The sequence below is a fragment of the Cinclus cinclus genome, chromosome 12, assembly GCF_963662255.1.
Source record: "Cinclus cinclus chromosome 12, bCinCin1.1, whole genome shotgun sequence".
In the NCBI taxonomy this organism is placed as follows: domain Eukaryota; kingdom Metazoa; phylum Chordata; class Aves; order Passeriformes; family Cinclidae; genus Cinclus; species Cinclus cinclus.
In genome coordinates this window covers 12,593,988-12,617,188 of record NC_085057.1, presented here as the reverse complement: position 1 = coordinate 12,617,188, position 23,201 = coordinate 12,593,988, and the positions used below count along the sequence as shown (strand labels likewise).

General features: G+C 40.3%; 1 protein-coding gene across 1 annotated transcript; it reads left to right on the top strand.

Annotated features, from left to right (window-relative positions):
* Positions 1-1,531: 1,531 nt before the first annotated feature.
* Positions 1,532-22,324, top strand: CCDC66 (coiled-coil domain containing 66). The gene is made up of 19 exons (XM_062500616.1): positions 1,532-1,578; positions 2,569-2,633; positions 4,193-4,215; positions 5,057-5,471; positions 6,320-6,443; positions 6,587-6,690; positions 7,602-7,720; positions 8,471-8,644; positions 9,446-9,577; positions 11,117-11,367; positions 11,731-11,815; positions 12,625-12,786; positions 14,241-14,388; positions 14,802-14,924; positions 15,449-15,924; positions 16,894-16,931; positions 17,208-17,446; positions 17,852-17,979; positions 22,048-22,324. The coding sequence occupies exons 1-19, from the start codon at positions 1,568-1,570 to the stop codon at positions 22,126-22,128; spliced, it is 2,898 nt and encodes a 965-aa protein (XP_062356600.1). The 5' UTR covers positions 1,532-1,567; the 3' UTR covers positions 22,129-22,324.
* The last annotated feature ends 877 nt before the right edge of the window (positions 22,325-23,201 follow it).

Below are 23,201 nucleotides of genomic sequence, written 5' to 3'. Positions count from 1 at the left end.
GAAGCAGGGGGTGAATCTAACTTTTTATCACCCATCTTGTATGTTCTGTGCTTCACTGGACTTCATAACCAGTGCACTGTTAAGAAAAACTCCAGACTTTCTTTTCTTTTTTCTTTTCTTCCCTTGTTCTAGACCCTAAATGAAAGTTTCAAAGACTTCTTAGCTTATAGATAGGCACCCAACAATAAGCTGCAAAGCAGTAGTTGGAGGGAAAAAAAATTATAATCTTGTCTGCTGAGTTACAATTTCATAGAAATATAAGCAGAGCATTTCAGAGATTTTGTGCACACAATAGACTCCCCCTCAACTGTCTACTTCTCTATTGTTACTTAGTTTTCTGTGCAACCTCACAAGGGCAGCACTTTTCTTACCACCAGCTGGAAAACACACCAGAAGATCTGCCCCTTTATCTGTGGTACCTTTGGCATGACAAAATTAACCACATCCAGAAGCAACACTATTCCAGACAGATCTTGAGGTCTTAACCTCCTTTGAAATAGTGGAATTCAGTAAGCATTTGGCCTGAAGCATAAGCCTAAATCCCATACTGAATAGTAAAATAACTCAACGGGCTCTGAACCATTTTATTGCATCTATGTTCCTTAACACGACCAAATCCTCCTTTGCAAAACGTGTATTCATTCAATTCGCAGGTTTGTGGATCCCATTATTCCAGAAGCCGTACCCACACAACAGCAGTGCTCAATCTACACCTCCCAAAATGCTTCTCAAGCATCGTGAACGAGCCAGGAACACGGAGCAGCATCTGGAGCGCGGTCTGGGAAACAACCAAGCCGAGGGTCGGATCGCCCAGTTCAGCAGGAGCGCGATGCAGAAAGCGCAGCACGGCGGGTCCGCCGGGACACGGACACGGACAAGGACACGGACACGGTCACGGACACGGCTCCTACCGGGACAGTCAGGACAGGGCTGCCGTACCTCACCTTCAGCCTCTCGCCCCTCTGCTACCGTGTCCGCTTTACCCAAACCACACCAGAAAAGAAGTTAATAAATAAATTAAATAATTAATAAATAGAAAATGCGAGCGGGTAGCCGCCGCCCGCACAGACGCACACACGCATCTTCTCTCCCCACACCCGCTCGCCCCTCGTTCCCCTGCTTTCCCTCCTTCCTCCGTAGCTGCTCGAGGCCGTGGATAATACCCCGGCTATAGCTTCGCACCCTCAGCTGGGCTGCGAGACCCCATCCACGGGGACGGGCGGGAGCGAGACCCCATCCCCAGCGCCCCGGGCCCAGCGGGATGTGCGGGACTCCACCGGGACCCCATCCCCAGCGCCCCGGGCCCAGCGGGACGTGCGGGGCCCCATCCCTCGGGGCCCCATCCCTTAGGACTCCATCCCTCGGGACTCCATCCCTCAGGACTCCATCCCTCAGGACTCCATCCCCCGGCGCTCCCGGCCGCCCCGCCCCGCAGTGCGGTGCGTGCCCATTGGTGGAGGCCCCCTCGCGGACAGCCAATCGACGCGCGGCTCCTTTAGCGGGGCGCGGCGCTGAGGGCGGGTGATGCGCGGAGCTCGGCGGGGCTCGGCGGCCGCCGGGCAGCGCCATGAACCTGGGGTACGGAACCATCGGGGCCGGGCTGCGCCGCGCCGCGCCGCGCCGGGCGGGCAGCGCTCCCCGCGGGATGCAGCTGTTCGGGGAGGGACGGGCCCGGCCTCGCAGAACGCGTGGGTCCCACGCTAGAGCGGGAGTGATCTGCGGGACAGGGCTGGGGGCTAGCGACCCTTCCTGTGGGAGGGCCTCGGGACCGGCTCTGGGAAGCGGCGGAGGGAGCGGGGTGCCCGGGACAGCGCGGTCCGGCGGAGCGGGGCCCCGTGGGCTGCGGCACTGAGCGGGACGGGGCCGGGCCGGGCCGGACGGCGGCTCCGCTCAATGAAGTGTCCCGTTCTAAGGTGCCCCTTAGAAAGTTATGCGGGAGCTCGAACTGCGCTGCATTTTTTCACTGTTAACATTTTTATAATGAAATGTGAAGATAAAGCATTACCGGGAGCTCATACAGTCATGTTGGATTGTCGCAGCGCTCGGGAGACAGAAAGGCGTTTGGGTACTTGACAGTGCCACGTTTTTCTCTTGTGAACGCCGCTAAGAGTGCTTATTGCGCTAGCAAAGGTGAATTGTTGTCCGTGGAAGCACAACCAAAAGCTGTTTCCAGAATTCAGCCACGCCTCGTGATCAGCGCTGGCGTTCCGGCAGCCTTGGTTAGGGATTTGCCTAGCACCCAGTTTGTATTGTTGGATTGTTAAATTATTGAGGCGTATTGCTCTGTATGACGATAGTGAGTGGCACCTTGGTGTTAAAGATCTACTTTGCAACATACCAATCCAGTTTTTTTTTTAGTATCAGCAAAACTATACCCTCTTCAAGACATGTTGATTTCTTTGTTTTAAGTAACTTCTCAAAACATAGCTTGGGATGTGAAGGACCGTCTGAAACAACAGTAAATACTGTGTTATAATTAAGTACAATTGTTATTAACGTAAAAATCTTACAGTTATAAGATTACTTAATATATCAGATTCCTCTCTCTCTCTCTCTCTCGTTTTGCAGTGATGGACTGAAGCTTGAAACTGAAGTGCTGGATGGAAAGCCTAGGCTAATTTTAGCTTCTTCTGGTATTTTTAAAATTATTTATCTCAAGTAATCTTTAAAGCTTCTTGAAGTTAAACCTGACATCTAAGAGGCATAAAGCTCAGCTTTCCTGAAATATTTTTCAGATTAGGAAGAATGTTTCTGCATTGTTATTTACAAATCTTCTTTCACCAGGTCGATTCTGAATAGTAGGTTGATAATGAACTCTGAATGATCTGTGCACCAGGGAACAGCTGGCAAATAGTCTCCACTGCTTAGTTGGTCATTAAAATAAAAAGTTAAGTGCTATTGTGTATCAACTGGCATTACTTGATCATTTCTGTAACTTTACAGCACCTTAATTGCCAGGATAGAAGAGGCTAAAGAACTGCTTGATTTACACACAATCACATTTTTAAACTTGCTTCAGTATTTGCAATTAACATTTTGAATTTTCAATAAGCAGTTTCTTTAGGCCAAATGTCACTACTACTGTCGGAGATATAGTGGAAAAACCTACATTGGTAATTAAGTGTTTATAAATTCTGTTTCTGTGATTTGTCAGGCATACGTCTTTGCAATACATTCAATTTTTGTGATTTGTCAGATACACATTTCTGTACAAGTCTACTTTCCCTAACTGTTCTACATAGTCAGGATACAGAAATTATCCATTAAATGACATTTATGTTTCATTTTCTGCATTTTCCAGACAGCTGCCTAATGAGACATTATGTGGTGTTCTGAGCCAAGAAGGAATTCCAGTGTTCTTTACAACCACCTTTAGTATTTTTGGCTGGGTAGGGGCAGTCTGTTGTTCCAGAGTGCTCCAGAATAAAGCCTTGTCATGGACTGTGAACTAGCCTTGAACAAGCAGTCTTTTCCAGAATTGTCTTATTCATAAACTGATATGAACAGCATTTCCTTGAATTAAATGCTGTCAAAATTGCATCATTTGTTCTGAATTTTGGTTTCTGCACTGAAAAACACTGCTGACATTCTTCAGGGCTAAAGTAGGATTATTCTGCAGTAGCTTAAGCTGCTACTGGAGATACTTTTTGTCCCTTACACAGGGAAAAAAAAAATGTTATGTGTACAGGATTTCTTGAGTACTACTTTATTAATATTAGAACAGTCTTTATTCATAGATATTATACTGAACATTGTACTTATTATTTTCTGTGCATCCTCCAGGATGTGAGTTAAATGACTGAACATTCAGTAATTCAGGACACAGGTGTGGGAGTAATGGAGACAACATAATGGAACAAAAGAAGGCCCAGGGCTCTCTGAGAAACTGAATAGCAGGGAAGGTCAGACTGGCACAATAATTTGATTAGATGTGTATTAAACGATACAGGTTTTTTACAGGAAATAGTTACTGAAATATATCTAATTTTTCTTCCAACATACTTTTGAAGTATGCATACCAAAATAAGTAAAAACAAGTAAAATAATCAGGACAGATGGTATGGGAAATGTACTTTCCCCTTTATTTACAAAAATTGGATGAATATAACATTTTACTAATTTCTCGAGATTGTTTTTCAGGAGCGAGTTGTTATTAAATACTTCTTTCATATGTTCTTTTGCTTCCCAAAAGATAAATCAAAGTCTGCCATGAAGGTAAGTGTAGAATTTTTAGAACACACAAATTCACTATTTGTAAACAGAAAGTTTGAGGAATTGAACTGTTTAAATACCTGTAATCAATTATATTTATGAAAAAGTGTACTTGAGTCGCTTCTAACTTGAGATATTCTGTTATTTCTCAGGTTTATAATAGCTGTTCAAAAGGATGAATTCCAAGTTTTGTGATTATTTTTACCTTTTCAAAATGCTTTAGTTTCCTTGACCAAGAAGTTAGAGCAGCAGAGGGAATCATCTAAATCAGAACTTTCAGAGACCTTAAAGGAATTCTGGTAAAACAAAGATCTGAAGTGTGTTTAATTTCAAGTTTGGTCATGCAAGTTGTCTCTGAGTAAACTGGAATGCCTTGGGTTTGGGAAGGAGAAAAAGCAGAAAAATGTCCTAATGGACAGGAAATAATTAGAAGTTTGTACCAAGTACCTTGGAAAGGATAAATCTTTAGTTCAGACTGGAAAATCAAGACTGAAATACAGCTGGCTGCATGGTGGAAACATGTACCTATTTGGAGACAGGCTTCAAAAACACCAAAGTAAAGCAGATTTAACACTTGTTAATTATTTTAAATGTCATGCTACATAAATTCATTATTTATACTGTCATTTTGAAATACTCAAATTCAGGTGCTGTGTCCTCTTCCAAAATATTTCTGGTACTCATAAAGATATTTCATCAGCTTATACAAGAGTTTCTACTGATGGAACAGAAAAGAAAAATTATACTTATTTTCCATGTTGCTTCAATCTTTTTTGTTAAACTTGTTACAAACGCAGTTTTTTCTCCTTATTTAATACACGGTGAAATCTTTTTGCTTTAACAGATGGGTAATAAAACCAGAGTACCTAAGCAGGCATTGAGAATGAAGAACACTGGGTTCATCTTGAGGCCAACACAAAATGCTTGTATCAAGCAGGAAGGTTTAACAAAACCAAGGAGTGAATCAAGGTTATCAATGACAAAAGGTGAAAAACTGCAAGTTAATAAACATTCCTCACATGAAGCCACAACTAAAGGTTACTCTTTGATTTTCCAAAGAGATAAGACAGACAGAGATCCCGATTCAGAGGATCCTAGTATTGTAAAAAAAACTAAACAGAAACCTCAAGCCCCACATGTATCAGCTGAAGACTTAAAAAGTTTGGTGTGTTTAACACAAGCACAACTTCAACAGATTTTGAATATTGTTAAAGAAGGAAGAAGCATCTCTGAGACTCCTGAAAAGCAGGAGGAAATGGGTAAGACACCAGCCATTGGATGATTTTGTTTCATGGAAACAGTGCAAAATGTGAAAGCTTAACTTTGGGTTGGTAATTTAAGTTTATTTCCATGTTGTAGAGACGTTACACTTACCGTGGGTGGTCTCAGACAAAATACCATTTGCCATTTTGGATGTAACATTGTTACTGTGAGGAACCAACCATTTCAAAATTATAACAAAGATTATAGTACAAAAGATTGTTTGATAGATTTCCAGTATTCTGAAAAACAAATCAGCAAGAAGCGCTGTCACTGTTTTATGCAAAATAAGACCCATTTTACACTGGGGGGAAAACCAGAACTGCACTGTACCACTGCCCAGAGAGAAGGGCCCTTCTGGTTTGTGAAGGGTTCAGGCCTTCCTCTGTGTCTCAAGAGCAGTTCTGCCATTTTCCTATGGCCAAAGATGGATATGTGTCATTTTGCCTAACTGCACTCTTGGTGCTGAATAGTATTTTTCTTTCCCAAATTCTTCTACTCAGAAGTGTTCGAACTGGTGCTCCTCTTCCTTTTTTGCATCCTTCCTCCTGTTGGTGGATCTGTGGAGGGGGTCACCTTTTGCACCAAGAATAAGACATCTGCAGTTTAGTAGAGTTCTATACTCTGAGCCCTTAGTCAAGAATAAGTGATTACTAAGTCTAGCATTTTAAAAATACCCTGTGGAGGTTTAACATAAGTGCCTTAACTATAGAAGCAGGGCTGAAAAAACCTTTGTTAAATTGTGGGGAATCTGCAAGTTTCTGTTGCTCTCAAAGTATTTACTGAAAGCTGAAGAAAATTTAGTGGTTATATATACATTTGTATATATATTTATGTTCTACCACAGCTAATGAGGCATCAGAGGAAAATGTTACAGCATTGCTCCAAAAAGATTGTGAAGTGTCCCCAGTGCCAGATGAAGCAAACTCTGATTCATGCAGGAAACAGCCACAGCCAGGACAGAAAGTTATGTAGGTACATTTGTGTTACTGTGTACAAAAATTCTGTCTCCAGTAAAGGTTCATATCATATGTTCTTAATAACATTAATATTGTTCATAAATGCTTATTTTAAAGTTACCTCAAAAATCTTCTCCCTCCTTCCTTTTCTCTAGAAAGGATTCATGGAAACCTGCTGACTTGTTTAGTACATTGGGTGAAAGAGAAGGGGAGAAAGCCTTACTGGAATTTAAAAAAAAACAATGGAAGAAGGAATTAGGTACTTACATTGTATAAAATACGTTTTTGATCAATTTTTACTACACTCGGATTGCCAAGAAACTTGATAGTCCTTGTGCCCTTTTAAATTTACTTAGTACAGTTGCTACAAATTGAAAAATAGATAAGCCTCCAAAACAGATTAAGATTCTTGAATTTCAAAAGTTTATACAAAGATTATAAATTCTTGCAAGAAACACTTTTTTTGCCAATTAAATATTACCTCAAATAAATGTATTGTTACGCTTTGTATTTTATGTGCTACTTGCCAGCAGTTTTGTCACATTCTGACAGTAGACAGCCATTATAATTTAAAAATTCATTTGTTTTTTAATGGGAACAGCATAACTCCAATCTACAAGCATGACTGTATGAAATTGCAATTTGAACTTGAGAGAGTTTGCAGTCCAGCCCCATCACCAATCAAAGGGAACCTGGAAGAAACTGAAACTGTTTAATACAGGAGTAAATTCTCTCTGACAAATCAAGCTTTTTATGATTGACACGGAGGAGTGCTGTGTTTTGTTTTGAGCTTGGATTTAGACCATTTGGTTTCAAGGTTTAATTCTGCATTGTCAGTAGCTTCCATTATAGCTCCATTGGTTTTAAAAGTAGTTCAGCACTGGTGTAACAAAATGGAGAGAGCTCATACACTTGGTTGTTTGTTAGTTTTCCCTGGGAAATTGTTTTTTAATCTTCTCCGAGAGACTCCCCGCTTATCTCTGCATCCCTGGGCAGATACTCACTTTGCTCTTAAGAACAACATCATGACTGTTCAGCTTGATTGGTGACAACTCTTGTGTCCATTTCACAGTCCAAGTGACAGGGAAGACATGCATTGCTGTCTTTTTTTTTTTTTAACTACTAAATGTTTGCAATAGGAACTCTTACTAGAGTTTGGTTTTGTTTCAGATGAACAGGTAGCACTGAAAAAGAAACTGAAAGAAACTTTGGAGGGAGAGGTGGGTTATTTCTGGGCAAAACTTGGCAGAAATAAAACCCATAAAGTAGAAACACACGACCCAGACCAGGTAAGGCTGTCAATAACCACAAGAGCACAGTTTTCATAACACTGATGCAGAAAAGTTTAACTTCTAATTCATAGAAGATTTTATTTTCTGTACAAATAATCTAGAATCCAATTTTGGTGGTGCTTTAAGCCCTCTCACAACATTAATTGCTGCAGCTCCCTGGTCCACGTTTACTTGTTGCTCCAGTTTATAACTTCTCAGCTTAAGATCTTTATAGCAGGAAGTACCTATTCCTGTCCCCCCTGTTTCTATTCTTGACTAAAAAGTGTCAATCTTTTCTTGTTCTATTTGGGGGAATAGTCTCAAATGTAATTCCTGTCTATATAATTATATAGGTTGTTCATGAGCTCTCACATATATTTGATTGCTTATGTAATGAGCACAGCTCATATGAGTTCCAGCTTTTCAAAAAGCTGTCATTCTGAAAGCACTGTTAGATAAGTACATTATATTCACAAGAGACTTCTCCACTGAAATTTATTGCTGTTAAACAGAAGTTAGGGCTGTATCTGCTATCATTTCTTACAGCAAAAGCAAATTGCACTTTTTTTGTGGCACATTCAGCATTCCTAGCAAAGTTTTGACTATCCTCTAAGAATTTGTTTCAATTTACATAATTGATAAATAGTGAATAAAAGATGCTTTGTTTGTGCTGAGGTTTTAATGAACAGCAGTTTCTAAAAGTATGATTTTGTTAAAAAATGAAACAGGTGAACTAACTAAGTCTCAAAATGGTCCCTTTGTTTTCAGACAGTGTTCCCAGCTGGCTCTGTTCATGGCACTGAGGAAAACTCTGCCTGTACAGCTGCTTCAGCCACAGAGGCTGATGGAGTTGCACTGAATGTTCCAAGAGCTCTGGCTGGGCAGTCTTCTGATTTCAGTTCTGACTTTCCAGCTGGCAGTTGCACAGCACTGGCTTTCAGGGTAAGATCTTAAATTGCATGCAGGGTTTTTTTTACTTACTTTACAAATGTTTGTCTCAAGAAGTTCTTTTAAACTAGAAGAATTCCTTAGAATTTTTTGCTGTGTATGCACAGCATAATAACTGTCTGAAGGAATGCTTACCAAAATATCAATGCTTTGAAGCTAGCACTTCCTTCAAGGCTGATGTGAGGAGCAGTACTAGAGGTGTGACATGCAGCATTAATTATTTTTTAAGTATGTGTTGAAGAAATAGAGAAGTGGTAACCTATATAAAATAAAAGATATTGACAGGCAGATAGTTACAAGATACAGGCAGAAGGTTCAAGAAGTAGGTCTGAAGTTATGGCTGGTAGGCAGTGACTGAAGGGAGTGTTTTGTCAGATGGCATTGGAAGTTCTCAGTGCCACTGGAGCTTGTTAAATCATTCAGAGATCTGTTAAGAAGCAGGAACAGAGGAAAGAAGATGGTAGCTCCTTAATTTGAGACAGAGGGCTAAGTAGACTGTGGTGCTGAATCTACCTGGAACACAGACTGAGCAGTGAACCATAGGAAGAAAAAGGAATTTCTGTTCATAATACAAGTAAGAAGGGTTTTCTGGAGTGAGATGGTTCAAGTTCATGTTCAGAATTCACCTTTGCATTAGCAGACACTTGCTATAGTTACAAACTGACATCGTTTCATGTGCTAGAGAAAGGCCCAGTTTTGCTCACCAACAGAAGGCAGAGCTTTCTGCAGCGTCTTTATTATGTGGCTAAACAAAATATTTAAATTTTTGTGGAACTAGCAGTTATCTTATTTCAGCAAGCTGTGCCACAGGAGCGACCTTTTAGTGCTTTGAAGCATGAGCAACAGAAGAAGTGGCTTGAAGAGTTGAACAAGCAGAAGGAAGAAGCTAAACTACGAAAAATAGAAGAAAAACTTACTTTATCAAAGGTATCTGTGTTTTAGAGGGACTTTGAAATCAGAGAAGTCTGTTTTAAAATGTAAAAATTACATAAAAAATAAAAAATGTAAAGTGGTAATAAAGATGGAATTTTCTGCAGCATGTCCAGTTTTCACCAGAAGGATGAACTTCCTGAACATTGAGCCAGTGGCTGTTCAGTATTTCAGTGCCTGGTGTGTTAGAGGGCTTGCTGCAGGGATGGAGACAGTGGTAGCATCACTGAAAATTAAGAGAGAAAGTAAAACCCTCAAGCACTGTATTTAAAGTGATGGGGAATCAGGCATTACTTCATTTTCTGGCCAGGATGTGCCAAGGAAAATATTCTAAACACATGTTTTTACAGGGTTTCCCCCCAAACTTTCTAGAGTCAGAACCTATAGGGATGCACTGTTTTAAAGTTCCTTGGTCCAGAGCTGAGCAATCCCCGGGATTTAGTTTCCTATTGGATCTGAATCTCCTCACCTCCGATATTGATTAGATTTTCATTCTTATCAGTCCTTTCCAGACCAGATATCTGAGGGTAGATGTTTGTAGATGACCACTGATGTTTTGTTGATGTTCCATTGATGACCTTTTATCTTTCTAGGTATCTTTGGGCTACTCCTGTTTGGTTGGTATGTTCAGCCCATCTTCTTAAGAGTGATGCTGCAGCTCCTAAAAAAGCTAAAGAAAATTCCTTTCCCCAAGGCAAAGTCAAGTTAGGCCTAACTACAGACACAAAATAAAAATTTAAAACTTAATACTATTTCCAGCAATAGTGCTGTACTTTATTTCTCATTTCCACCATGTGTAGAAGCACTTGGTTTTGCAAGGTAGTGTAGAGACAGTGGCTAGACCTTTGGAAAAAGAAATTTGCATAGACTACAGGAGGTGAGAGAAAAGAGAAAATTAATACAATGTGTCACAGTGATGCTAAAATGCTGTTTTTAGAAACATGTTTTTAATATACATGCACACTCATGAAGCTTTAAAACAGTTAAAAAGCAAACACTTCTCCAGAAAGTATTGAAGAAAATAGCCTTACCTTTTTCTACCCCAAAGACAGCTGCTCCTTGAGGGGGTAACAGACACACAGCACAAGCCTTGTCTTTTCCTGAGCTGCTGAAGGGAACAGGCTTCCTTTGTAAACTGAGTTCTTGAACTGTGAAGGGAACACAGCTGGGAAAAGTTCCTTCATTAGCTGCCTTGATGTTACTTGGGTGGGTGTGCTGTGCAAGGAGGGCTGCTGGTACTGGGGAGTGACCTTTTCCTTTTTTTCATGAAAATGTAATAGCAATAAGTTCATGCTGACCAGGTATGGATCAGCATTCTAATCTGTGATCTGGCTTACACTTTAAGTAACTGAGATACTTGTCTTCTCACTCGGAATTAACTGCTGTCTGCATTGTAGCTTTTCAAATGTTCTTGGTGTGCAAAATGTGTATTGTCTGTTGTATTAACCACACTTTATAAAAACAGTGTAACTGAATGCCTTTGCTTTTTTTTTTCCCTTTTTTTGTTTTTGTTGTTGATGCTTGATACTTATTTAGGCAGAAGAGTATGACAGATGGGAAATGCATTTTGATTCTTTTAAGAACCACTTTAATGCTAATGCACAATACCCCTTAAATGGAATGCAGAGAAAGCCTGAAAGTCTTTCCCTGTCACCTGACCCCAAGAACCCAACTGCTCTCATTCACCCTTCCTCACCTGCAGCTTTAGGCAATCTCATGCCCTTACAGATGGGAGCTGCAGAAAAAGCTGCTAAAAATGCTGCTTGGGAACAAAGTCAGGGAGTCAGGTGAGTGAGCTTTGTAAGGGTAATTATTTTCCCAGCCAGTACATTTCTGGTGCCTCCTCAGAAATTAAAACAAAAAATCCTTTACTTTCATTTGGCTTTTGGTTTTTTTCCAAATGCCTGTTGTTTCACTACTGAAAGTGAAACACAAGTGCTGCCATTGTTTATTAATGAAATTTGCTGCTAATAACCTTACTTTGTTCCTTAATGAAAATGATTTCATAATCTATTACTTAATTTATATATTAATTTGCAATTAACACAACAGAATAACCTGAACTTGGAAATGAAATCTGATTCTAATTAAGAAAGGTGTAAGGATTATTTTCTAGTGATTAAAACATGGACATGTCCCTTTGTTCACAGTTTCCTGCGTTCCATGACAGCTCTGCTGGACCCTGCACAGATTGAGGAGAGGGACAGGAGGCGCCAGAAGCAGCTGGAACATCAGGTAGACTTCGGCTTTAAAGCCTCCATTTTTTTTAATAAGAAGGAAGGATGAAAGCTAATGTCTCATGAATACAACATGAGATCTAATACCAGAACTCAGGGAGGCACTTGACTTTAGATGACTTTTGACTTTTATGCTTTAGATGATACGTACATTGTTTGGCAGTGTTTCCTCCAGTGAGACTCCACAATTCTCTTTCAGTATTTGCACGAGATTATTGCATTTCTGTAACTGAATTCCTGCCTCAAAAAATGTACAGTTCAGTCTTTATAGAGCTCCAGCAGGTTTGTGTGCATTTTCCTTCAGTCTCCACTGTTACAAGGAGGAGAAATCTGATATTTACAGATTCCCACTCCATGAACCTTTAGTTTTTTACCTACTTTTACTTTACAAAACCTCTGTGGCACCCTAACAATGTGTGTCTGCATGCTGGTGTCTCTAGCACAGCGTGAAGAAGTCTCAGTATAAACATAGAGACAGTTCTGGTCACACTGTTATTCTGCTGGATCAAACTCCTGAATTACCACAGATGTATAAGGTGAAAATCAGACCTTCATCTTGTTACAAGAATAAAAAAATTCTAAAACATAAAAAGCTTCTTTTTCTATCTCAGCATTTCAGACTGCTCGATTGGGCTGGTAGTTTCCCAGAAACAAAACCAGGAGTGTTTGAAATAAATTGTCTTCAATTTTTTTTTTTTCACTTGTCCAAATCCAATTCTACACATATACAAAAAACCACAAAGAAATACCTTGCAATACATTAATGTTACATATTTTACTTTACCCTTTTTGTTCTGATCCTGCCAGAAAGTAATAATGGCTCAGGTGGAAGAAAAAAGGAGGAAGAAACAACTGGAGGAAGAGCAGAGAAAATGGGAAGAACAACAGGAAGAACTGCGCCTGGCACGAGAAAAAGCACAACTGCAGAAACAATTTGAAGAAGAAATGCTGAAACAAAAACAAAAGGAGGTGGGATTTGCATTATCTTTAGTGAAAATAGTCAGTGATAACACTGAATTTTGGGGAAAACGGTGCTTGTTCTTCACTTAAAAATTTTGCTCATCGTTTTGAAAACGAAATGAAAATGAAAACCATGCAAAATGTAGACATTTGAAACCAAAAATCTGCTTTCTTAATTAATAGACGTACAACACCATACAAGAATAACACCAGATTCTTGTTTTGAACAAGGGCCTTTTCAGGAAGAGAAATCATAAGAACTGGCAAAGTCAGAAATGTATTTTTAAATAGTGCAGAAACATCCATTTTAAAATGCAAGTTGAAAATTAAAAAATACCTCTAAATATGTGATCCAAGTATTGTTATTGGTAACTTGATGCTTTTAAGGTGCTTCAGTACCATGAAGTTCATCTGAGTGAATGTACTTTGAATTGAAGGTTTCTTAGGATGTGGTCTGGAAAAGGCATTTTAAAAGTCATTGAAGTTTTCCATCTTTCCCCTGTGCAGCTATTGCTGAGCTTTACACAGTGCTTTCATATAAAAGTTAAACCAGAGGTACATTCTGACCTTTGGTAAACACAGATTTTGCATTTCTGTCTCTCCTTTAACTCTGTGGAAAGTTAAACACTTGGTCTGATGTTTCATTCTCCCTTTTGGTAGGGTAAAGCTATTACTGTTTGCTTCCTCTTTGGAGCAATAGCAGATTCCATGGTGTCATAAGACAAGGTGATTCCAGAACCAGTCTTCTCCACAGCCCGCAGAAATGTGGATTCCTGATTCCTCAGCATTTTCTGGATGGAAGTGTGTAGCATCTCCCTGTAGATGCTTGAACAGGCTGGTTCAACATGGGGAAAATTATCCTTCTCTCTAACTGCTCAGCTCCTTTGAGCATGTGGCAGCATCAGTTGTTTCTTCCAATTGCAAATGCAAGAGGAAGTGGGATCAGCTGCTAATAACACCTGGGAAATCAGATTTTCCTTGGCCCAGTCTCCTGCACCTTGAACCCACGGAGTCAGGGAACTGTAACCCCCTGACATTTGCTGTTACTGTCTCCTTCCTGTGCAAGTAGGAGTAAGGTGGGCTTTATTACTTTTATTTAGACTCCTTTCATTTCATTAAACCACATGTTACAGGAAGTCATGGATGGCTGACATCTGACGGCATCCAGAAAAAAAGGAATTTATTAGAAGGGAGATAAATATCCAGGTAACTTGGAGGATCTAAATGTACACATTTAATGCGAAGACTGAAGGTCTTTCATTAGTACAGCAAAGGTTCTGAACTTACAATCACAGAAATTATAGGTTACATACTATACTTAAATAGTTTGTCTTGAAAAAAAAAAAACTTTCCCTAAATAAAAATGCATATAAACTTTGAGGATTATATGGCGATTAAATAATCAGATTGATTTTATCTTCAAAAAACAAATAATCAGTTGTTGTTTTGTTTTTATTTCCAAGGAACTTGCAACTCTTAAAGCCAAAGAGCTTTATCAGACAATGGAGAAAGCTCAGGAATTAGCCCAGGGATCAAAACAAGGGCAACACGTTCCAGACTTGGCTCAGAAGGCACATGACATTTCAGAACTTCAGAACAGTCTTGGTGGTGGCAAGTATAAGCCTCACACTCAGTTTCCCTGTTCCTTTGGTGGCTGAAAGCAAGTTGTTTCTGGGATTGGGATGGTTTTGGTTTTGTTTCCCTGTTTGCAGTTGGGTCACAAACTGAATTTCATTACAGTTTATTTGCCTTTCAAACAAATCTAATCATCAACTCCTGTGGAGAGTATTGTGTTTTAGTAAGTTTCAAATACTGTATTAGTAAAGGGACAAAATGCAGAGATACTGACAGGAATATTCAGACCTGTGTGCTATCAGATTCCCAGTGGAAAAGGGAGAGTATTGGGATTTGGACCTGGGTTCTCAGTATTGCCTTGAGCTCTAAACCACAACAGTCTGATAACTCTGTGGCATGGTTTAAGTTGAACATAGGTTACTAAATGGAACAACTTTACCACTTTTCAGGTGATACAGAGTTTGGGAACTATAATTCTGGCATTTCAGCAGGAAATACTGATTTCCCTGATGGTGTGGGGAGTCCCCCTGAGCAGCAGGCTTCCCCTCGGAAGGACACAGCAGTGCAGACAGGTACAGAGCCCACCTGAGCTACTCTGAGGGACCTCCAGACAGCCAGGGGACCCTGCTTGTGAAACTGAGCCAAATCACTGATACTCACAAGGAATAAAGATAGACAGAAATACTTGACTTACACAGTCATGTTGGTGAATCACAGAGTACCACTTTATTCCTCTATTTATCACTGTTTATTCTTCTAAATAAATTATATTTTTGTACAGTCAGTACTTACCAGTTACAAATCCCATAGTCTGGAATATAGTGTCAGTTTAGGGTGACAAGCCATGTAGGTCCAAATTTTTTAAGTAACTTGATTTGGTTCTCCAGTCTTCAGTGTTTTATCCCTTCCTCACTGAGTTTTCTTCTACAAGTCCTATCTGTCTTCCACAGGAAAAGAAATAAAGTATTAAAAAACTGTAGCAATCATTTTTAAGATAAAATAAGTAATGGTAGATTGCTGCATATACAGAAGTCAGCCACGTAATTTGAATAGCTCAGACACGGACTTAAACTCCAATGTTTGTTGTTTTTTTTAGATTGCTTTAATACTTCAGCATACACCGAGTCAGCTGAGGAAAGAACTGCAGGTTGTGAATCACCTGATATTTCCATAGAATATAAAGAAACCTCTAACAGCAAAAAACACCAGAAGGAAATGCAGTATATGGGTAAAAACAAACTTTCAGGAAAAGAGACTGGTTGTATTTGTGATCTATATGAGCAATATGCAAGAAAAGAAAGGCACATCAAATCTTCAGAAAAATACAGCAAAAGACCTGACTGGAACATAAACAAGCCTGGGAAAAGATACATTCCAGCCTCAGAAAGGTACCCTAAACCACTACAGAAACAGAGGGAGGAGAACAAAGTGCGCCGTCAGCTGGAGCTGCTGCAGTTGGTGGAAAGGAACAGCCCTGGGCAGCTCAGTGCATGGAGGGGAGGGCACTCAGCCAGGTCTCTGTCACCTCGGGAAGAAACTGCTGGCAAGAGTAAGGGCCACAGAGGCAGAAAGGTGGGTCACTGCCTGCCCTCTGGGAACGATGCTGTGCTGTTAGGACTCTTGTTCCTTCCAGTTTTACCTGGGTGAGAATTCAGTTTTGTAATTGGAGAATTGGAATTCTTTGGAATTGGAACATCCTTATGTCAGCACTCTGTTCATCAGGAGCAGAAGAGCAAATTCAGATTTTGTGACCGAGTTTTTACTGTTAATTTCCATCTTGCAAAGTGTTGATTCCTTTTCATTTCTGCACTTACACTGATACATTATGTAAACAGAGTTTTACACACTGCAAGCAGTGTGCAGGACACAGTGATGCCACTGACTTGCTTTTTTTTGTCCAGTCGTTGTGTTGGGCTGACAGATGAGGTACAGCAGTACCTGCTCAAGAAGAATTTATTTTCTGTTTATTTCTGCAAAGAATATGGATTACTGAGGATGTACTCCATTGCCACAGAAATGCATCCTTTTTATTGGAGTCATTCTCCATTTGCAGTAAGCATTACATCAGTGGAACTTGTGGCTGGGAAAAAGTCTTTTAAAGAAAATACTATCAAATACATTCTTGGCTTCTCTTTGCCCCCTCTCTCACTTGCTCACTCTTCTGTATGCATACACACCTCATTTTCTCACTCCTTCAAATGGCAAAACTGGAGCTTTCCTTTAATATCTTGGATTGAACCTTTCAGGATTATAAATTCCTGTGTTCTAAGGACATAGGAAAATATACATAATATTTTTGGTGGTGCTTAGAGCTGCCAAAGATAGAAAATTGGAGCAAATCTTCCTGTAATTTGTTGATTTATTTCATGGACACTACAAGTCTCTGAAATGCAAATATTTGATAAATACCTTTTTCCTGAACGCAGGTCAAGCAGTCCTTTTGGAATTTCAGAACAAACTTTCTCTGAGAAATCAAAGCTTTTAATAAAAATTCACTGAGATTTTTTTGTTTTACTTTTGACTTTTTTGGTTTTCTTCTAGGAAGAAAAATTTCCTAAGAATCACTTGAAGGAAGAAAGGTATGTCAATTCTCTGCATTACTGAAATGTAGAAATACATTATTACTAAAATGAACATGCTTTTCTTTCCTGATTTTTTAAAAAGAATTTAGATGTGTCTAATTGTTCACTGTTAAAAATACAGCATACTATACAGATTGCAGGTATAAAAGCAGAGTAAACGAACAAAAAAACCTGTCCTGCAAAGATTGTTGGTCTCTGTAATTTAAAAAAAAAAACACATCATATTCCTGAAGTATTGTTTGGACTTTCTGTAACTTCAATTGTTCCATACAGATCTGAACCAGCACTTGGGAACAGATTACTCCAAGTACAAGCAAGGCAGCTCCAGGCTTCTCCTTTGCTGGTGGGCGAGCGGCACGGCGGAGGAGAGGAGGGGCAGGCAGAGTCCCGGCAGAGGAGCGGCCCCGGCGCGGCGAGAGCTCCCCCGGCGCACTTGGTGCCCTACGTGCGCACACGGGAGGTGTACTGCCTTCAGCCACAGGCAGCGCTGAGCCAGCGCACGCAGCTGCACGGTACTGAAAGCACCTGGGACGGCAGAAAGGGCCCAGCGGTGCTCTCCTAGCCCCTCGCGTATTTGCTTTGTACTGAACTGTGCGGTCATCTCTGTCGCAGCGGTGCGCAGAAACCCGGATTATACTCGGTATTTAAAAAAAAAAATTAACGAACCGTGAAGTTGAAAAAAGTCTGAAAAGCAACAAAAATTCTATTATCAATTTTTCTTTCTTTGTCTTTCACGAAGTATGATTGCACTTCCTTGTATTAAAGTGTGGAGATCGGGGTTTTGGAATCTAAGTGTTGTTTGATTTAAAAATAAGAGATTATGATCTCGATAGCAACCGACCCCTGATTTTCACAAACTTTCAAAAGCTCCTGCGTCAAGAGTTTTATTAACTGATTTGATATATATTTTCTTTTAGATTCTTACCAAATGCCACGACAGAGTTATAGCTCAGATCATGTTAGAGATCCTCTTCTAAATCCTGATGTAGTTACAATCAGAGAGAGACAACAAGCAATTCTTGAAGGATTGTCAAAATTACGGCAGGTAGGCAAAAATGTATTGGATAACTGCATGTGTGTGTATATATATACTGAAGTAAAAATTATCACATCATTATCTTTAATTCCATTTCCATAATTTGATTTCTTTTTTGGATTCTACTTCTGTTCCATTTTACCGGTTTTGTTTTTCACGTGTTGCTTCAACCTTTGGACATTCCTTAGAAAGAGAATGTGGATTCCTTAGTCCTTAACTCAGCTATGAAACTGTGAAGTGCCTAAGCAAACTTGAAACCAAGAGAAATGACTTTGTTTGGTGTCCAGGTCTCCATGGTTAGGATTGTTTATATTGAATGTATCAGTTTCAAAAGAGCAGAGTTTTAACACAACACTAGAACCTTGTTAATGAGGTTTCCTCTCTGCAGTTCCCAGGTGAGGACAGAACAGGTGGGGTTGGTGCAGAAGGGCTGCTGAGGTGGTCTGGAACAATATTGTAATTTGCAAACTGGAAATGCAGACATTTAAAAAATCCTTCAAAGACAGCTGCTACTTGTTAGCTTGTAAAAAGAAATTTCAGAATTTGTCAATCAGCCAGGTTTTTTGAAAAGCAAATGAAAATTAGCTTAATGCCACAGACCAGGAGCTCCTGAGATAAAAGCCTGTGTGTGTTTGTGTACATTGTTGTCTTTATAGCAGGTGCTGGTAATGGCATTGGGTTAGTAAAGCCCTAGGGAATTGGATACTGCACCTGTTCACAACAAGGTGTGAGCCACAGCCCCTGAATCCACAGGTCTGGACATGCACATGAGCACTTCTCTTTTATGCTTCTAAATAGCCTGATAGGACTGCAAGACAAAAAAAATACTTACTTCAGGCTTGCCTTTTCATTGTGAAGAACACTGATAATAAAACATGTACCAGTATCTTTCCTTGCTTTTGAATGGGTCCAAACTAAATGTACCTTACTGCTAGCAGCAGGATTTTTCTCCGCCTTGAGAGAGGAAAATTTCATAAATAATCAAAATAAAGGGAAGAAAATCTGACAGTGAAGCACAACAAAATTAACAGTAGTTGATGCTATTGATTGCCTGTTGTGCTTTAGGAAGACAGAAGCACTGCCTCGTACACACAGTGCTTCAGCAGGAGTTAAATTTCTTATGCAGAAAAAGGCTCGTGACTCTCCCCTGGTCAGTAAGGAAAGTTGTGACCCAAGAACACTGAAAGGCTGCCAGTTTCTAACAGCTTCCACATTGGGTTCACTGGACCTGGTCTTCCCCACTGCTCATGGACATCTTTATTAAATATCTACAGCTCTTAAGTATTTTGGCTTCTGATCCAAAGGAGTCTAGTTCACAGCAGTAAAGACCTTTCCTGGTGCCAGGAGCATGCAGGGGTCAGCACCCCGATCTACACATCCCACTGTTGTCGATTTCCCACCAGCTTTTCTACTTTTGTACAAATCTGACACCAGTTCCCTTATTTATCTTGGAGTCCCAGATCTGGGGGCTGGGGCTTTACATAACTTGTTGTTTTCTTATCTTCAGTTTACAAATACAACACACCATTCCAATCTAACTAACACAAGTAACTGCATCCTACACCTTTTTCACTGATTACACTCTAGTTCCTTATCTGTTCTAGCCCAACCTTTGACTTTGCAGCTCCTGTTTTCTGCTGCTACTTCGGGAGTTTCCCACTCGTTATCACTTTCAGCTGGCCAGGGCAGCAGTTGGAGTTGCCACTCCCGGCAGAGGGCTGGTCCCTCCTTGGGAAGCAGTTAGAGTTTGCAATAGCCTCTAGATCCCTGTGCTATTCACAGCCTGGATGGTGAAACGTCCGTGTTCTGTATTTCACTTCACCTGCCAGTGGTGTTTTGCTTAAAGAGTGAAGCCAGATTCAAGGTGCAATCTGATCCTTGTGCTTGCTGAGGATACAAAAGCCAGGGTTATTTAAACGGGTTGAAGTTGGCAAGCTTAGAGAAGCCAGCTGAACCTACAGTCAATTTTGCAGTGGCTAAAAAGTAACAGTAAGGTTAGTCTTTCAGTGGATCTTGCTTCTGCAAGAGAGTTAACTTAAAACACGTGGAGCTCCTTTTTAAATACCCTGCCAGCTGCAGAAGGCATTTAGGACATGAACTGTTCCATTTCAGCATATCTTGTATACCAAAGTATTGTGTACTCTTCCTGCTGTACAGATGACACCTATTTTACATCAGTTATTTCACTGAGAAAATACGAATAGTGCAGCATTTTGTCTGAAATACAAAAAGCTATTTTCTGTTTCAGAAGGTAATGTAGTCTTGCTCTTTTACGTTTATATATGCATATATAGAGTGGATATATATGGAGTAGAGTTTCATACTACACATGTATATATCTGTATTTACAACATATTTAGCTATTGTTTTCTTTGGGGAAATTGCATAATATTCACATAATTTTTATGTGACTAGTTATTATTTATCTTATAAATAATATGACAGTCTTTAGTCTTTGAACTCCACAGTCAGCCCCTGATAGATACAGCTGGGCTGGTGCAGTAAGAGCCCAGTGGGACTGGCTGACCCAGGGAAAAAAGAAGGCAAAGGGAGGGTGAGTCTGTCACTGCATTTGCTACAAGACAGGAGAATCTCTTCCTATGTCTCAGGTCACAGCAGGAATAGGAACTAGCAACAGACTCACTTTCCTCACTGAAATCAAAGGTCAGTGGATAAACGGAGCAAAGTGAATTATTTGTGAAAAAGAAGGGCCAAAGTTTAAGAGGGGCACACCCCCTTACCCCCAGGTCAGTACTACCAGAGCAGCCCATTGTTCCTGAGGCAGCAGCAGCGCTGCCGAGGGCTGCAGGTGACAGTGGCTGGGTGGGGAAGCGGCCCCAGGGCTCCCTGGGGAGGTATTTCCCATGGCTGAGCACCTTCCCCACCTGTGCAACCATGTGATACACACTGAACTGCCAACTTGCAGGGTTACTTGTTCTCAGCTCTTGGCTTATTTAGGGCAGTTTATTTTATAACTTGGTTTTGTGACATGTTTCTAAATGCAAAAAACGCTCTGTAAAAATAGTAATTGTTGACACAGAGACTGAAAACACTGACCCATTAATAGAAACAACAGATCCTTGTTCATTAATGGGAAAGCAATTCATCAAGTGATTGAAAGTAGGCAGCTGCTGTCTTAGAAGGAGCCAAAGTGGAGTGTTATAGGCTGCTCTGCTGACTTGCTTTTGGTGCCACCAGGAATCTGTGTCTAAACTGCTGTAGGAGCTGCTGCCTTGCATTAGGTCTGTACTGAGCTGTGCCAGCAGCCTGTAACTCTTATCTTTGAGAAAGGCCTTGTAACTCTGAGAAAAATAATCTTTTCTTTTTTAAAAAACAAACTTCCATGGTACCAAATTATTTCTGACAAGTCTAAAACAGATGGAGAGCAAGGGGGCAGATGTATCAATATATATGATCCTGTTAATTCCAGTAAAAATACTTACTTTTAACTTATGTACGTACTTGACATGTATTTATGCATTCATATGCATACCATTTAATGTATGCATATTCTATCATGTATGACTTGACAGACAAGGATGTATTTCCAGGAGGTTTTTTTATGACAGGTTTTCTCTATCATCAGTACTTAGAGGAGCCATTGACAGCAGGAACCTGAACCTTTGGACAGGGAATCTGTGTAACCCTAACCCTGAGCTGTCTGAGGCTGGCCTGGTTGCTGCCCTTGCTCTGTACCGTTTGTGTTAAGGCTAAAAGCCAGTGCCCATCAGGCTTTTTGGGTTCCTCTTCATACAAGAATCCACTACAATACTGCAAGTGCAGAGACAGTGCACAAAGGGATGAGAAAGTTCCATTTCATACAGTGGAAAATTCCTTTTCCCCTCTGCATGGTCATCCCTGGAGACTGTCCTGGCTTCCACTCCAGTCACACTTGAAGGCTGCTGTAGAAATTCCCTCTCCCCTGAGTCCGTGAGGCTGTACTGTTTCTTCTGAAGTTCTGTACTTAAAAACCGTTGGGTTTTAACAAGGAAATTGTTTTTAACTATGAAGCAAGGACACTTTACTAGTTCAGGCTGCGTGATGAAGACAGAACATTGACATTTACATTTGTTTCAGGGCCTCCTGCAGAAGCAGAAGGAGTTGGAGAACACTCTGATTCCCATTGTAGCTCAAGAGAACTTCGTGCCACCGTTCTGAGAGGTGCATATGAATGTTCTGAATTCTTAACGTGGAAATGCACAGCACTTTGCTACTGTAATGAATTATGAACCACCTCTAGCTTTTTAATGAAAATTAAATTATGAGAATTTTGGTAGACTACAGGGTCATGTTATTTTTTTATACTGAAGATACTTAAACTCATGATGGTTTGTCTGCTTAGAATGGTTTTCATGCTACCTGAAGACAAGTGTCAATTTAATATAAACCACCAAAAATATGGAAGTAAACTGTTAAATGGGTTTTTGTAGAACTCTGTGTGAATTTTGATAAATAAAAATATGTATTCTGAATGGCTTTAGTAATCGTTGTTGGTATTTTTAACTACACAAAACTGCTTGTATTTCAATATTCAGTCACCTTTTAGGCTTAGACAGTGAATATCAAATTCAAGTACTTCAGATTTTAAGACCACAGTTCATCACACAATCTGGTACAATTCATTGATAAAAGAAAGTTCTTGTCTTCAGAAAAGATTACTTGCCATGTTTAGGGGGAGGGTAACAAGTGTTACATCAGTCTGGTACTGGTTCTTAATTTGAATAAATCAATCCACTGTTTATAGAGGGGGGAAAAAATCGACTTTAGGCAAAAGTCTTTGGGTTTTGTTTTTTAAAAAACTGCTCTTTTTAACCAGTAATTTTGTCCGAACTAATTTTGTGAATTTAAATAGTTTCAAACACTCACCTGGTACCAAACAGCATATCCCAGAGAACAGCACTAAAATCAAATTCCAAACAAGAAATCCCCCAAACAGGACTTGGGACAACCTGAAGATTAGCAGTAAAAGTCAAGAGTCTCAGCAAAGCCAGCGGCGCAGCACCAGGGGTCGTCTGCAGACTCCACAGCTGCTCCCAGTGGTTGCTGCCTTCCAGAAGCCTGAGGCAAATGAGAGAATCGCTGAAGGGGAAAAGGCTGGTAACTCAGCAGATGTGAGATTTAAAAGATGGGATTAAGAAACAGATAAAACTGTACTTACCCCAGTGTTAGTACTCAAAACAAATAAACAAAACCAACCGACCAACCAAACAAAAAAGCTTGAAAGCCCCAGG

What these genes read in the sequence shown, in the direction of transcription:
- CCDC66 (XM_062500616.1), top strand. An exon ending in CAGCCAGGACAGAAAGTTAT is followed by an intron (nt 6,444 to 6,586) that starts GTAGGTACATTT and finishes CCTTTTCTCTAG; the next exon opens with AAAGGATTCATGGAAACCTG. An exon ending in GAACAAAGTCAGGGAGTCAG is followed by an intron (nt 11,368 to 11,730) that starts GTGAGTGAGCTT and finishes CTTTGTTCACAG; the next exon opens with TTTCCTGCGTTCCATGACAG.